The sequence below is a fragment of the Patagioenas fasciata genome, chromosome 10 (assembly GCF_037038585.1).
Source record: "Patagioenas fasciata isolate bPatFas1 chromosome 10, bPatFas1.hap1, whole genome shotgun sequence".
NCBI classification, from domain to species: domain Eukaryota; kingdom Metazoa; phylum Chordata; class Aves; order Columbiformes; family Columbidae; genus Patagioenas; species Patagioenas fasciata.
In genome coordinates, this window is record NC_092529.1 from 2,923,972 (window position 1) to 2,936,998 (window position 13,027).

The 13,027-nt window shown below is 53.4% G+C and overlaps 1 protein-coding gene across 1 annotated transcript in view; it reads right to left on the reverse strand.

Moving 5' to 3' along the window:
- PODXL2 (podocalyxin like 2) overlaps nucleotides 1–10,778 on the reverse strand; it is a 30,478-nt gene extending 19,700 nt beyond the window's left edge. Inside the window, exon 1 of the mRNA XM_065845490.2 lies at nucleotides 10,365–10,778. Coding sequence (XP_065701562.1) covers nucleotides 10,365–10,413 — 49 coding nt within the window. The 5' untranslated portion in view covers nucleotides 10,414–10,778. The remainder of the gene's footprint in view (nucleotides 1–10,364) is intronic.
- Between the last annotated feature and the right edge of the window lie 2,249 nt (nucleotides 10,779–13,027).

Below are 13,027 nucleotides of genomic sequence, written 5' to 3' on the forward strand. Positions count from 1 at the left end.
CGATGGGTTGTGCACTCGGCTGGGAGGAAAATCAGGGTATTTTGGGGAACATCCACAACCCCACAGAGGAGCATCCACATCCAGGAAGAGCCATCCAGCCTGGGGCACCTCTATTAAGTGATAGTTCATTAATGGGTGCCTTGTTAATCACCCTAGAGAGGAGGTAGAATGTCTTATGCTTAAGCCACAAAATTCTGGCCCTATGAAGTCAATGAGAATTTCCTATCTGACTGTCACCCAGGGAAGATTTCACCCTAGTACTTCTGATCTGCAGCTCTATTATATGCAGGGGGACCGATGTGAACCAAAATTATTTACATCATCAATATTAACCATATTTTAAATCAGCAGGCTGAAAAGAGGACAAGAGCAAATAGCCTCAAGTTGCACAAGGGGAGGTTTAAATTGGATATTAGGAAAAATTCATTCACCAAAAGGGCTGTGGGGCGTTGGACCAGGCTGCCCAGGGCAGTGCTGGAGTCACCATCCCTGGAGGGGTTGGACAGACAGAGATGAGGTTCTCAGGGACATGGGGCAGTGCCAGGGGTGGGTTATGGTTGGACTTGATGATCTTGAGGGTCTCTTCTAACCAAAGTGATTCTATAATTTGAACTTAATTTTGCCTACACATTTTTTGTTTTGCTAAGGAAGAGCTGACCGCCACAGGTAAGAATTTAAATGCAACAACAGCAAACATCCACCTAACACTAAGCAGGGAGGCAGGCTGCAGTTTACACCTTTCTTTCAACAATTATATCCTTGTTATTTCCATTTAATCTCTTATAAGGTTTGACTGACACTTCTTGATTCCTAGATGAGACTTTAATTGTGATTTGTGTCAAGGTACATTCACACGCACATCATCAAAATGCAAGAAAACAGCACCTGGAAGTTGGCTTTATTCAGCTGATAAATACCGTCATAAATATGGAGACATAAGGAAAAAATGAGATTACCAAAACATGTTTTACATTTAAAACAGTTTTGTTAAGCAAGCAAAGTAACTAATTTGGGTGAACTGAACCAATTGCTTCCTAGCCCTCTGTTCTTCAGCACATAAAACAAGACGATCTCATCCTCTCATAGCTGATTTTTATTCATAGACCAGAAGAAAAAAGGACAAGTTATCCCGCTTTCTCAGCTCATACTCAGTTTCTCAGTTCTTAATGAACCAGTCACTGAACTGAACTAATTGAATAAGCTGAAATGAAGACTAATTTGGTGTTTTTCTTTGATAACCGATTTTCTAGACAAGAGAAATGCAGCAAATCTAATCCATCTGGACTTCAGCAAAATATCTGATACAGTGCCTCATGCTGAGTTACCAGAGAGGCAAGAAAAGACAGCGTCTAGCAGGAAAACTGTAAGGCAACCGTAAGGCATTGGCTATACGAAAAATGAGAGAGGCTTGTGCTGGAGAGAGGCTATTAGTGAAATTCCTCAAGGCCTGTCCTTGGATCTGTTGTTCTTTAACGTTTTCCTAAGTGACCTTGGGATAAAAATTAGGGACGTGATAATGAAATTAGCCAAGGACACAAAGCCAGGAGACATCCTCACTGCAAAGAAAGACCGTAGGTACAGCCAGGTGATCTGGAGAATGGAAATATTAGAAATATTAAGAAAAGAAATAGCACAAAGTGGTAAGTCACCACCTTGAGAACCACCACCAAGCATTTCTGGCACAAGATAGGAAACCACCCATTAGAAATGTCTTAAAAGGAGAAACGCCTGTATTAGAAACAGCTCTGAGACAGCACCGGAACGCAGATGGGAAAATGCCTGCATGGCCCTGGAGTACCAGAAATAGAGAGATTTTACAAAGCGCCGCTGAGACGTCACCGGGATGCTGCAAGGACCTGGATACACGTGGTGTGAAATGGTTTAAGCTGAACTGCCTCCCAGCAAGGGCACAGACCAGGCAGCCTCCCGAGGCTCCTTCCCACCACCGCCTCCTACGACTCCACGTCCCAGAAGGACGAATTCAAATCGGCGCAAGCGCCAAGATGAGCTACGGAGCAAGGGCAGATGGGTTGGCCCTGGTGCCTTCACTGAAAACATTGCCTTGGTAGCACAAAAGCTTGGAGGTTGCCGCTGACTTGCCAGGCTGTTACCAAACCTCTCCCAGGAACGCTGGAAGCCAGAAACACATTTCTCCAGCCTTCTGCCTGCTCTGAGCGTTCTCCACCTTCCTCTGCTGTTCTTTGAACTCAGCAAAATCCAATATTGGTCACTCTTTCCCACATACACTTGGGCCAGGCTTCAGCACTTCTCCATCTCATTTATTTTGCTCTATTGATCCAAGGCAAGACCAGCTGAGGCCAGCGCAGCAACAAACAGGGAACGGCAGCAGAGGCAGAATATCGAGGGGAGAAGGTACCGCAGCATCATGGGCCAACCAAAGCATCTCTGGGTCTCAAGTTGCACCAGGGAAGGTTCAGATTGGATATTAGGAAAAAAATCTGCACAGAGATGGTTGTGAAACAGTGGAACAGGCTGCCTGGGGCAGTGGTGAAGTCACCATCCCTGGAGGGGTTTAAAAGGCACATAGATGAGGTTCTTAGGGAGATGGTTTAGTGCTAGGGTTAGGTTATGGTTGGACTTGATGATCTTGAGGGTCTCTTCCAATCAAAATGATTCTATGATTCTATCACTGGGGACGGGCTGGATCCCTGCGAGCCAAGCACCACGGTGAAGTCATGGCTGGAAATGAGGGTTCACACATCTCTTGCACACGAGCACGGATCTGGAGAGACCCGGCCAGGGATGCTCATCAAGCTCCCATGCGGTGGTGCCCACACTGGGCTTCCCCAGGCTGACACGAGACCGACAGAGAGCAGCGCTGAGCCCCGTGCAGCCCAGCGGAGAGAGCACTTGTCTTGAGGAGCTGACAGCTTAAGCAAACATGACAGAGAGCAGCAAGGGGGAGAAAGGGAACATTATTCTCCAAGTTATCCAGGAAAGGGGAGCAGAGAGACCACAGCAGGTCCAAGGCCACATGGAAAACTTGGTGTAGTTGGGACTGCAACCCACTGCCCAGATCCTCCTTGTCCACCTCAATGGCTCAGTTTCTCCCAACTCCCACTAGCAGGGACAGGGCTGATATGGCACCTTGGCTTTCCTACAATACACATCCCGGGTGTTCCAGCCAGCTAGGAACCTCAAAACAAACCTCTGTACCAGCTCGAGTCTCTGTTTCCATCAGCCACCCTGTCTCCAGAGCCTGTCCCACCACCTCTGCAATGGACACCACGTGGCAGGTGAACCTGGGCACCCACGGAGCTCATTCCACCCATGCGGGAAGCTCAGATCCCAGCAGTTTGCTCACCCTCATTTAACTCCCAAGTGTTTACCCAGTTAAAACCCCCTAAGCTGCACTATCTTGTTTACCGGGAAGCTCTGCTCTCCTCAGCCCAAGATAAAACTACACCACCTCATCCTAAGAATGAGTCATTAACAGACACAGCCTGACTAAGCCGGGTTTCTCCTGGGGTGGATCTGGAGTAGGACAACACCTTGGGGCCTGATCCACAGGCATGGGAGGCAGAGGTTGGCCTGGGGGAACCCTCCATACCAGCACCAGCCTGAACACCGCAGGGATAACAGCACCATCGCACCAGGGGAGAAATCAGCATCCTGACATTGCTTCGTACCTTCTGTGCCAGCAGCGAAAACTCAAAAGGCTCGGGGGGTACCGAACAGCAGACCCAAGGTTTGCCACCTTCCCCCTTCTCTTCCAAGCATCACATAAAGGAGCTCAACGCAGCTGTCGACTCCACGGCAAAGAAAGAATCAAAGCACGAGCTGGGAAGCAAACGGGCACAGCCCAGAAAGGAAATCTAATGCCCAAGACATCGGTGGCGAGCCCTTTTCCTCCCATGATGGGGAACGGGGATTAGACGACTTCTATCAGCCATCAGTTCCCAATTTTGTATTTAAAAAGGCAGATCAAGCAATAGGGAAAAAAAGAAACCCAGATGAATAAAGCCCTGCGACTGTAGATGGGAGGGAGCGGGGAACGGAGCCAGGGCTCGCCAGCTGCTTCAATGGGGCGTTTGTCTCTCATTTCTATTTTTGCGGCACCTCTGCGTAACCTGGAGGAGATGAGGCTCTGCATGCTAAAGAGGGCAGGCAGCCTTTGGGGAAACCGCCAGGCTGGGAGCACGGGAGGGAAAACCCTCCCCAGCTCAGACAGAGGAGGGGCGAGAAAGGAGAGAAAGCGGGAGAGGTAGATGGAGAGGGAACAAAACCAGCACGGGAGCCCCGGTGCCGGCTGCGAGCACCCACAAAGCTGACACCTGGAGGTAGCGCTGACCTTGCAAAAGATGCTTCACCTCTCCAAGGAGCAGAATGGGGCGATTTCAACAACAGGGAAGAACAGTGCGGTGTTACCTTTCTGAGGCCACTGGAAAAGAACCAGCCTGAAGGATACACAGAAGAAACGCGTTTGCTAGCTCCTGGTCCCTCAGAAACCAGCTCCAACTTGAAGCAGCGAACCTTGCTCAGTTCAACTCAGAGGATTCAATACAACAACCCCAGACAAGGCAGACGGGGGAGTTTGCTCAACAGCAGAAAAAAAATACATATATCTGAGCAAAGAACATCTGCCATGTTTCTCCCAAACTGCTGTGAATAAGAGCAGTTTCACGTTTCTAAGCAATTCAAAAAGAATCCCAAAGTATTTTCTACGTTAGCCGACCAAGAACCACTTTATTCTTTCGCCACAAGGCAAGCCACCTCTCCATGGGACGGGGCAGCTGTTTAAAAGCTCCCAATGGGGCTGCTGAATAGGGCTAGAAGTGAAAGAGGAAATAAGTAATTTCTGCATCCAGCTGAAATGAGAGGAGGGATTTGGGGAGATGAAACGGAATCTGGCTGCGACTGTGTCAAACAACCTTTCAAATTTTCTTGCTTTGTAATTCACAACAAGCAAACTTCAATTTTCTCTCCGAGGATACACACAAGCATCCCTGAAGTTGTCAGCGCACCAGGCTGAGCCTCAGACGGGCTGCTTTGCCCTTCCCCACGCTGCCACCAAGGCAGGACCAGCCTGCGGAAGGACATTCGCCTGGAGCACACGCTGACTTACCCTTGTCACCACCGAGCCTGTACAGCACCAGCAGTCACACAACGGGTACCAGGGAGGGGGGCAGAGCATCTCGGTACTGCCAATGCAGCAGCCGCAACAATGTCCATCTGGCCCTGCTGCCGTTGACCTTCCTTTCAAGCCCACCCCAAGCTCAGGAGTTACCCAAGAACGTTATTTCCTCGGAGAGCTGGGTCAGGAATGGGTCATTTACTGATAATCGGTTAGGACAGAAACACAATGACCAGATGAGGGAAGCATCTGCTGGGGATATTCCCTCCCCCGGACCACGGCTCCTGGAAAAGCCAGGGAGCAAGGCCCAAGGGCAGAGAGCAGAGAGGCCCCAGGGCAGAGCAGCCAACGGCACAAACCCCTTGCAGAACATAACAAAACACGGAGTAATTTCAATAACAAAAAAGGATCCCAACCATAGGCAGTGGGGGAAAAGAAGAATATGTAGCTGAGCTGAGGGATGCCCAAGCTGATCCCCCCACGCTCACCTGGAGTCTCTGCCCTCCCAACCCGCAGCAGCTCGCGCAGGGAAGCACACGAGATGATCACCTATTAGAACACGTCCTTTCGGTGCTTTCAGCGTTAGGGACCATACCCATCCGGGACGCTCCACCCACGAGACCTCTCCCAGTCCAGCTCCCACACGGCCTTATTGCTGCTCTCCCACGCTGCACTAGAACTTCCAAATCCAGCCACAACTCTAATCCCCGAGATCATTTCCAATTAGGGCTTCAGAAAACAAGATCAGACTGCCATCATCCTCCTCCGGTGCCGCCAGGTCCCTCACCCAGTGTCCCTCTAAAACCAGCCCCCTTCCCGTGGCCCCAGTACATTTTACAAAGCGATGGGAAAAGCACTCAGGTCCGTGGGGAGCACATACACTTATCAACCCACACCAACAAGACGAACAAGGCACAACTGAAGAAGTCCTTGCAACGGGACAGCTCTTCAGAGGAAGATCCTAGAGCACACAGTAGCTCCCAGCATCTTTAAGCCTTCATAGATCTTTATAGGCAGCATAATGAGAGCTCAAACACCACGGGAAACAGCAAAGCACTGCCAGAAGATGCACCCACTTCTGCAGATAATTGCAGACAACTGCAGATGTGCCCTTTGTCAGCACACGTGCACCAGGGGCCTGAACACTCTGTGCAAGCAGGTCACAGCAACTCGGACAAGCCTGTCTGTCCTTCCCCCTTCACTCAGCCACTCATGTCTGGAGTCACAGTCTTGCTTGGTTTCAGTCTCCCAGACCGTTTTTGCCTTCACACCCTCCCCAGATCGTCTCAGAGCCTTCACACCTCCTTCCTCTGCCACGGCCGCTCTCCCCCATGCTTCTCACTATCAACAGCAGCAGTTCCCAGCTCAGAAAGAAGATGCAGTCCCTGGGGAAACGGCACTGGGTAGGCAGTTGCATACAGCAGAAATGAGTTTTCTTCCCCCAATTGCCTTTCACAGGCCTCCTCAAAGCAGCCCACAGCCCCCCAGGGGTTAACAGACCACAGCATGAAAGCCACTGATCTAAGAGAAAAACCACAGCCCACAGATTCCTTTGCCCTCTTGCAAGCCCAAAGCGTTTCATCTGTCTGCTGAAAAATCCTCTAGCTGGGCCTTTGCTGCTTCTTCTCATCCTGTCCTGACCTGGACAGCAGACCCTACAGCACTTGCTCTGATTTCCAGCACACCAAATAAAGGCTCGTGGCTGCTTCATCTTCAAAGCCTCCCTGCCCAGGCAGAGCGAGTGCTACTGCAGACATAGGAGGGACTTCCCTCGAGCCGTGGTTGCCCGTCAAACATAAAAGAAACCTTTTACATCCCAAAAGATCTTTAAAACTCACTGGGCACCACATGGAGCACAAAAGGGTTACACTCTGCTCCAGGCCCTGCGGCAGAGCGGTGACGACCACCCTGCCACACGCTGGCACGTCTCAGCAGTCTCATCCCCACAAGGGATCTCCAAACAACATTGTGCATCCTTGGCCAAAAAGCTCCTGTAAAGATTCGGTAGTCCCGGGGCACACATACGGGTCCTGGCGACCTTCACAAGGTATCAGGCAGGAGAGGAAGAGCCAAGAGCGGATGCGGTTGTCATGCAGGGGGATGGCTGCAAAGCTGGCTTCCCAATCACAAAAAACCATCCCCAAAACAAGAGCGTCCATCCAAACCCTGGTAACCACAACAGGGTTTAACCAGTCATGGGGACAGCAGGGGGGCGATCCGAGCTCCAGGAGGCCGTATCTTCCTTGCCAGCATCCCCGGCCCTTTGAACAAACCAACGCACGTGTTTGCTTTGCCTCTGTGCAGGCTCAGCTCGTGCGGCTGACAAATCGCCTCTCTCCATTCTTTTGGGATTACGTGTTCAATAGCCAGCGAGAACTGGAAGCAAGTTCCCCGGCCGCCAGCTGCCTGCCATGATGCACCTTCCTGGCAGCTCCTCTCCCCAGGGCCCGCAGCACGGCTGCCGCGGCCACCGCCGCTCGCCCAGGTGCCCACAAAATGCCGAAGCCTCTTCCCACGCCGAGCAAGCGGAAAAAGAACTTTTGTGTGCTCTGATCTGCAGCTCGTCGCCGGCAGCTTCCCCTGGAGGGCTTAATGTAGTTATTTCTACCCCTGATGCCGATAATTAAATGAGCATTTCCTTATGGCACTGAAGAGGCTAAGGAAAAACTGACTATAGGGAATATTCATCCATCCTGATTCATATTCCCTCAGCTTGGGCTCGTTCACACAATGCTAACAAGGAATCTTCTAAGCAGGCAGAAGGGAAAAAAAATAAATAGCCTGCATGCAGAAATCACCTGGGGAGACAACAAGAGAGATGAGACTCATTCCCTCCCTTCTCCCCCTGCTTTTAACCACATCATTTTCCCACTTGCAAAGGGGCTCAGATACCCTAGAACCTGGAGAGATGTTTCCAGGCTCTGCCAGCAGACCTGCGGGTCTGTGGGTCCCTGATGAGGGACATGTCCCATTTCAGCCCAGCCCGCAGGTCTCCAAAGGAAGGATGCTTTAGAAGGATGCAGGAAGGATGCTTTTCCACCGCCTCGGGAATCGCTCCGTCCCTCCAGCTCTCAGGTTTTAACCATTCCCATCCTGTTGGGACCAGAGGAGCGAGGCCAGAGTGCACTGAATTCTTCCAACCTGGAACAGATCCTAAATAGCTGAGCAAAGCTACTAACCAAACTGGAGCTTGATTTCTAAATTCCCAACAGTCTGCATTGCCGCTTCCGACCTCCTGCCTTGATAAGAGTCCAGGTGTCCAGAGATGCCCGGCCAACTGAGTCCAGCCCCCCAGGGCTGCCACAACCACCAGGATTACCAGTTTCACTAGATTAGGAACTGAGCTGTCCCCTGGAGCTGCCGCTCGCCTCCCACCCCTACACCTCTCCCGCTGGGACAGCAGAGAGGATCACAGGGAAAGCCACGCATCCAAATCCTCCGCATCATCACCAGCTGGACAGCAACACTAGAAAGTTTCCAGCAGCCTCAGCAGAGTAGGAAATGCACCCTCCCCTCAGCACATCAGTATCAGCTTCGATCCCTTCAGCCAACAGATTTTGAAACCACCACAAGGTCCATCTCCTTCCCCCACAGAGCAACTATGACTCTCAAGTGATGGGGATGGGGCCAACGGTACCAGCAGATCTGCAGGGTGGGAATACGGCAGGTCTTCCCCGCACCTTGCCCTTCTCTGTAGAGGACATGGAGCTCTGGTTGAATTTGGGGACACGGCTCTCTTGCTGAGACGCGGTTAAAGGACCTTTGCCAGCCATGCCCGAGGTTCTCCCTAATGGGGACAACCTGCCTGGAGGAAACCACAAAACTGGCTCTGGAAAGGCTTCTTGTTTCTGTGCCATGGAGTATTGGCACAAAACCCCAACAGGTTTTCTGATCCATTTTGCTCTTTAAGCTCACTATTGTTCCCAAACCTAAAAGGCTTTATCCCGTCTCTTTAGGGAGCCCCAGACAACAGGGGCGAGTCACCGTACATACAGCTCCACAAATGACACGTTCCCCCACGAATATTTTCGGGAGACTGGAGTAATAAGAGAGATGTGCCAGGGGGCTGGATGTCACTGTATCACAGCTCGGTCGTGCTGGAAGACAGCGACTGGTTGGGAAATCAGCCCTTCCCTCCCTGCCAGGATGACTCAAGACAAAGACTCCCCCACTCTTTAAATGTCCCCGTTCAAAACTCCTCTTCCACACCAACCAGATTCCTGTATAAAAGCGACGGGGGTAGGGAGGGAGAGGGCAATCGCAGCCTCACGGTTCTTTGGGGAGATCCCTTTGTTGGGAAATTTCCCCAGACTGCTCAAAAATAGAAGCAGAGCCTTCATAACTATTCTGAGTGTCATTATTCCTGCACTTAATTGCCTTTCCCTGGCACCCTACCTCTCCTCCAAATTTCAAGAGGAAGCTCTCGGAGGAACACAGAACAATTTGTCGTTCCCCCTTCCTTTGTGCCAATTTTGCAGTAGTTCACAAAATTACTACGATGCCAGGAGAAGCCACCGATACAAGACAAGGTGTTTTTGGGGCAGCGCAGCGTGGTCCACTGTGCCGAAGTGCCACGGCATCAGCGCACCCCGTCCAGGGTGACATTCATCCTGTCCCTGCCCCACCAGCACTGTGGGTGCTATGGGGTCCCCACAGGGCCCAGCACCGCGTACCCCATCTCAGAGACCCAGGGTGAACCCCCATCCCCGCAGAGTAAAAGCCACGTGCATCCAACCCCCTGTGATGGGAGCCCGGGGGTCACCTGTCACCCCCCGGGGCAGGGACCGGGCGCTCCAATGCCCGGTACCCGCGGAGAGCTCTGGGATGGGGGTCCCGGTACCCGGGGAGAGCTCTGGGATGGGGGTCCCGGTACCCGGGGAGAGCTCTGGGATGGGGGTCTCGGTACCCGGGGAGAGCTCTGGGATGGGGGTCTCGGTACCCGGGGAGAGCTCTGGGATGGGGGTCCCGGTAGCCGGGGGTCAACGGTGCTTGTGAGGGCGGGGGTGATGCGGACCGGCCTCCCGCGAAGGTCTCGCTGTCCCGGGGAACTGGACCCACCGCGGATCCACGGGGCTGAGGGTGGAGGGGAGGGGGGCAGACCCGCCCCCCACCTGGGGTCCCGGTGCTCCGGGCGCCCCGCAGAAAGAACCGACCCCCGCCCGCTGCCCCGCACCGCCCAGCCCAGCCCCGCCGCGGGGGGTCCCGGCGGCCGAGCCCGCCCCAGCCCGCAGGGATGGCGGCGACCCCCGCCCCACCAGCCTCCACTCACCGGCGGCCAGAAGCAGCAGCAACGCCGGGGCCCGGTGCAACGGCTGCATGGCGGCGGCCGCTGCCCTGCCGCGCCGCCTCTTCACGGGGAGCGGGGCCGCCCCGCCGCCCGCCGGGCTCTGCCCCTCGCCGCCGCGCCCGCCCGCCGCCCGGCCTCGCACTGCATCCCGCCGCCCGGCGCCGCCTCCTCCCGCCGCCGCTGCCGCCGCTCCGGGGGCGGGGGAAGCGGCGGGGAGGGGGGTCCGGACTGCCCGCCGGGTGCGCAGACGGAGCGGCCGGGGCAGAGGCGGGGCCCGGCCGCTGATTTGCACCGAATTCCCGGCTGCAGGGCCCCGCTCGCACAACGAGCGCCGGCGGCGCGGCTGCAGCAGCCCCCGCGGGGGAAAGGCGGCTGGTGGGGGCGGCAACGGGAGCTGAGACCCCAGCAAGAACGGTCACCCAAAGCCACGGGGCCCTGGCAGGATCAGCCCCCAGACCAGAGACCTTGAGCATCCATCTTCTGACCTTTGCTCAGTTGCCCATGACCCCCAGAGCCACTGTGACCGCCTCACCTACCACCCCACTTCATAACATGGAAGAACTTGAAATGCTGAAGGAGCTGGGTCTCTTTACTTTGGAGGAGACTGAGGGGCAACCTCATTAATGTTTATAAATATGTAAAGGGTGAGTGTCAGGAGGATGGAGCCAGGCTCTTCTCGGTGACAACCAGTGATAGGACAAGGGGCAATGGGTTCAAACTGAAACACAAGAGGTTTCACTTAAATTTGAGAAGAAACTTGTACCCAGCGAGGGTGTCAGAGCCTGGCCCAGGCTGCCCAGGGAGGTTGTGGAGTCTCCTTCTCTGCAGCCATTCAAACCCACCTGGACACCTTCCTGTGGAACCTCAGCTGGGTGTTCCTGCTCCATGGGGGGATTGCACTGGATGAGCTTTCCAGGTCCCTTCTAACCCCTGACATTCTGGGATTCTGTGATTATTGAGAGTGGCCTTGCAATAACACTTGCCAGCTCCCTCAGCATTCATGGGGGCCCTTCTAAGAGCCAAAGATCTTTGAAGAGGCCAGACTTCACTTTCATGAAGGCCAGGGCTTTGAGCTTGCTTTTGACCCTCCTTCCTCTGCTCAAGATCCTGAGCTCCACCATCTCGTGGTCACTGCAGCCAAGGCTGCCTTTGACCTTCACATCCCCAGTGAGCACCTCATTGTTGGCAAATATGAGGTCCAGCAAAACATCTTTTCTTGTCTCCTTTATCATTTGGAGGAGGAATCTGTCATCAATACACTTCAGTAATCTCCTGGGTTGCTTATGTCCCGCTGTGCTGTCCCTCCAGCAGATACCGAGGTGGAGGACATCTGGCTCCTCTTCAACCTTGAGGCCAGTGAACTTATTTTGTAGCTGCTCACCTGGAGCAGGAGCCTTCCTTTTGGTGTCAGAAGCTTCCATCCTTCACCTTCTCAGAGGCTGCGCTTCCCTTAACATTAGGGGTGGGCACTGCCTGCTCCTCTGCTTCAGCTGGTGTTGGGGGCTCTTCAAGCTGTTTTGTCCCAGAGAAGATTCTGTCCATCTCCCCTTGATCTTTGCAGCAGGATCCTACAACTCCTCCACATGGTGGCACAGCCCCTCCAAGAGAGGACACCTCTGCAGGACAGAGGGACATTTCTCCTGCTGCAGCGCAGGGCTTGGACGGCTGTGTCTGTCATCTGTGGCCACGTCTCTGTCGGAGCCTCTGCCCTAGCAGGGACAGCTGCTCCGACACCCGCTGGGGAAACCGCTGTGGTGTGTCACCGCCGCATCCGAGATTGTCACAGTGACACTAATTCAACTGACGCCCCCTTCCTCGTGCCCTTCTGTGCAAACTGCTGCATCTGTGAAGGGAAAATAAAACTACAGTGCAGCAGTTCTTGGATTTGTAGCTCTTAGAGTAGTGTTCTGCTTTGGCAAGTAGCACAGCAAAGAAACATGCTGAACATCACGCCAAAAATCATTATTACAGCAAGAGGTCCAACTCCTCTAATTACATCCAATTTCAAATTAAACACATCTTCAGTGGCCTCGGGGCACAGCATTCCAGTAAATGATGCAAGCAAGGTCTTTGTCAGACAGGTGTCCAAGCAATAATGCTCAACAAGTCCTGCAATACCACAGCAGCTGAGAGGGGACAGCCACCAGCCCCCTGAGCCGCAGTGTCCCACCTCACCCCCCAGCTGTGCCCTCCGAGGAGCCGTGCAGCTCCCGGCCCAGCCCTGGCCAAGCAGCTGGGAGACCTGGTCAAGCCCTGAGCAGCACAAGGCTGCAAACATTCTATGACTCCAAGCTTAAGGACCCAAAAACATATTGGCCCCTTTCCATTAGTCATCCAGCTCATGTTTTCAATCTTCCCTCAGCAGCAGCAGCTAGAAGCCTTTTTCTTTTGTTTTGAAACAATTTTCTCCAGGAGATGCTAAAATCCAAGGTGGCAAGCTCTGAGTGAGGGGACAGCCACACTGCCATGGCCTCACCAAGGGTTTTGCGCTTGCAGTGTTCACACCGGCTGCCCACGTCTCCCACATGACATGTCCCCGAGACAACAGGACGCAGGCACGAAGGTGAACGTTTGAATTTAAAACCCTCATCTTATGCCCTAAATAACTGTTCATTAAAAATATTGTTGAGCTTTTTTTCCCTGTG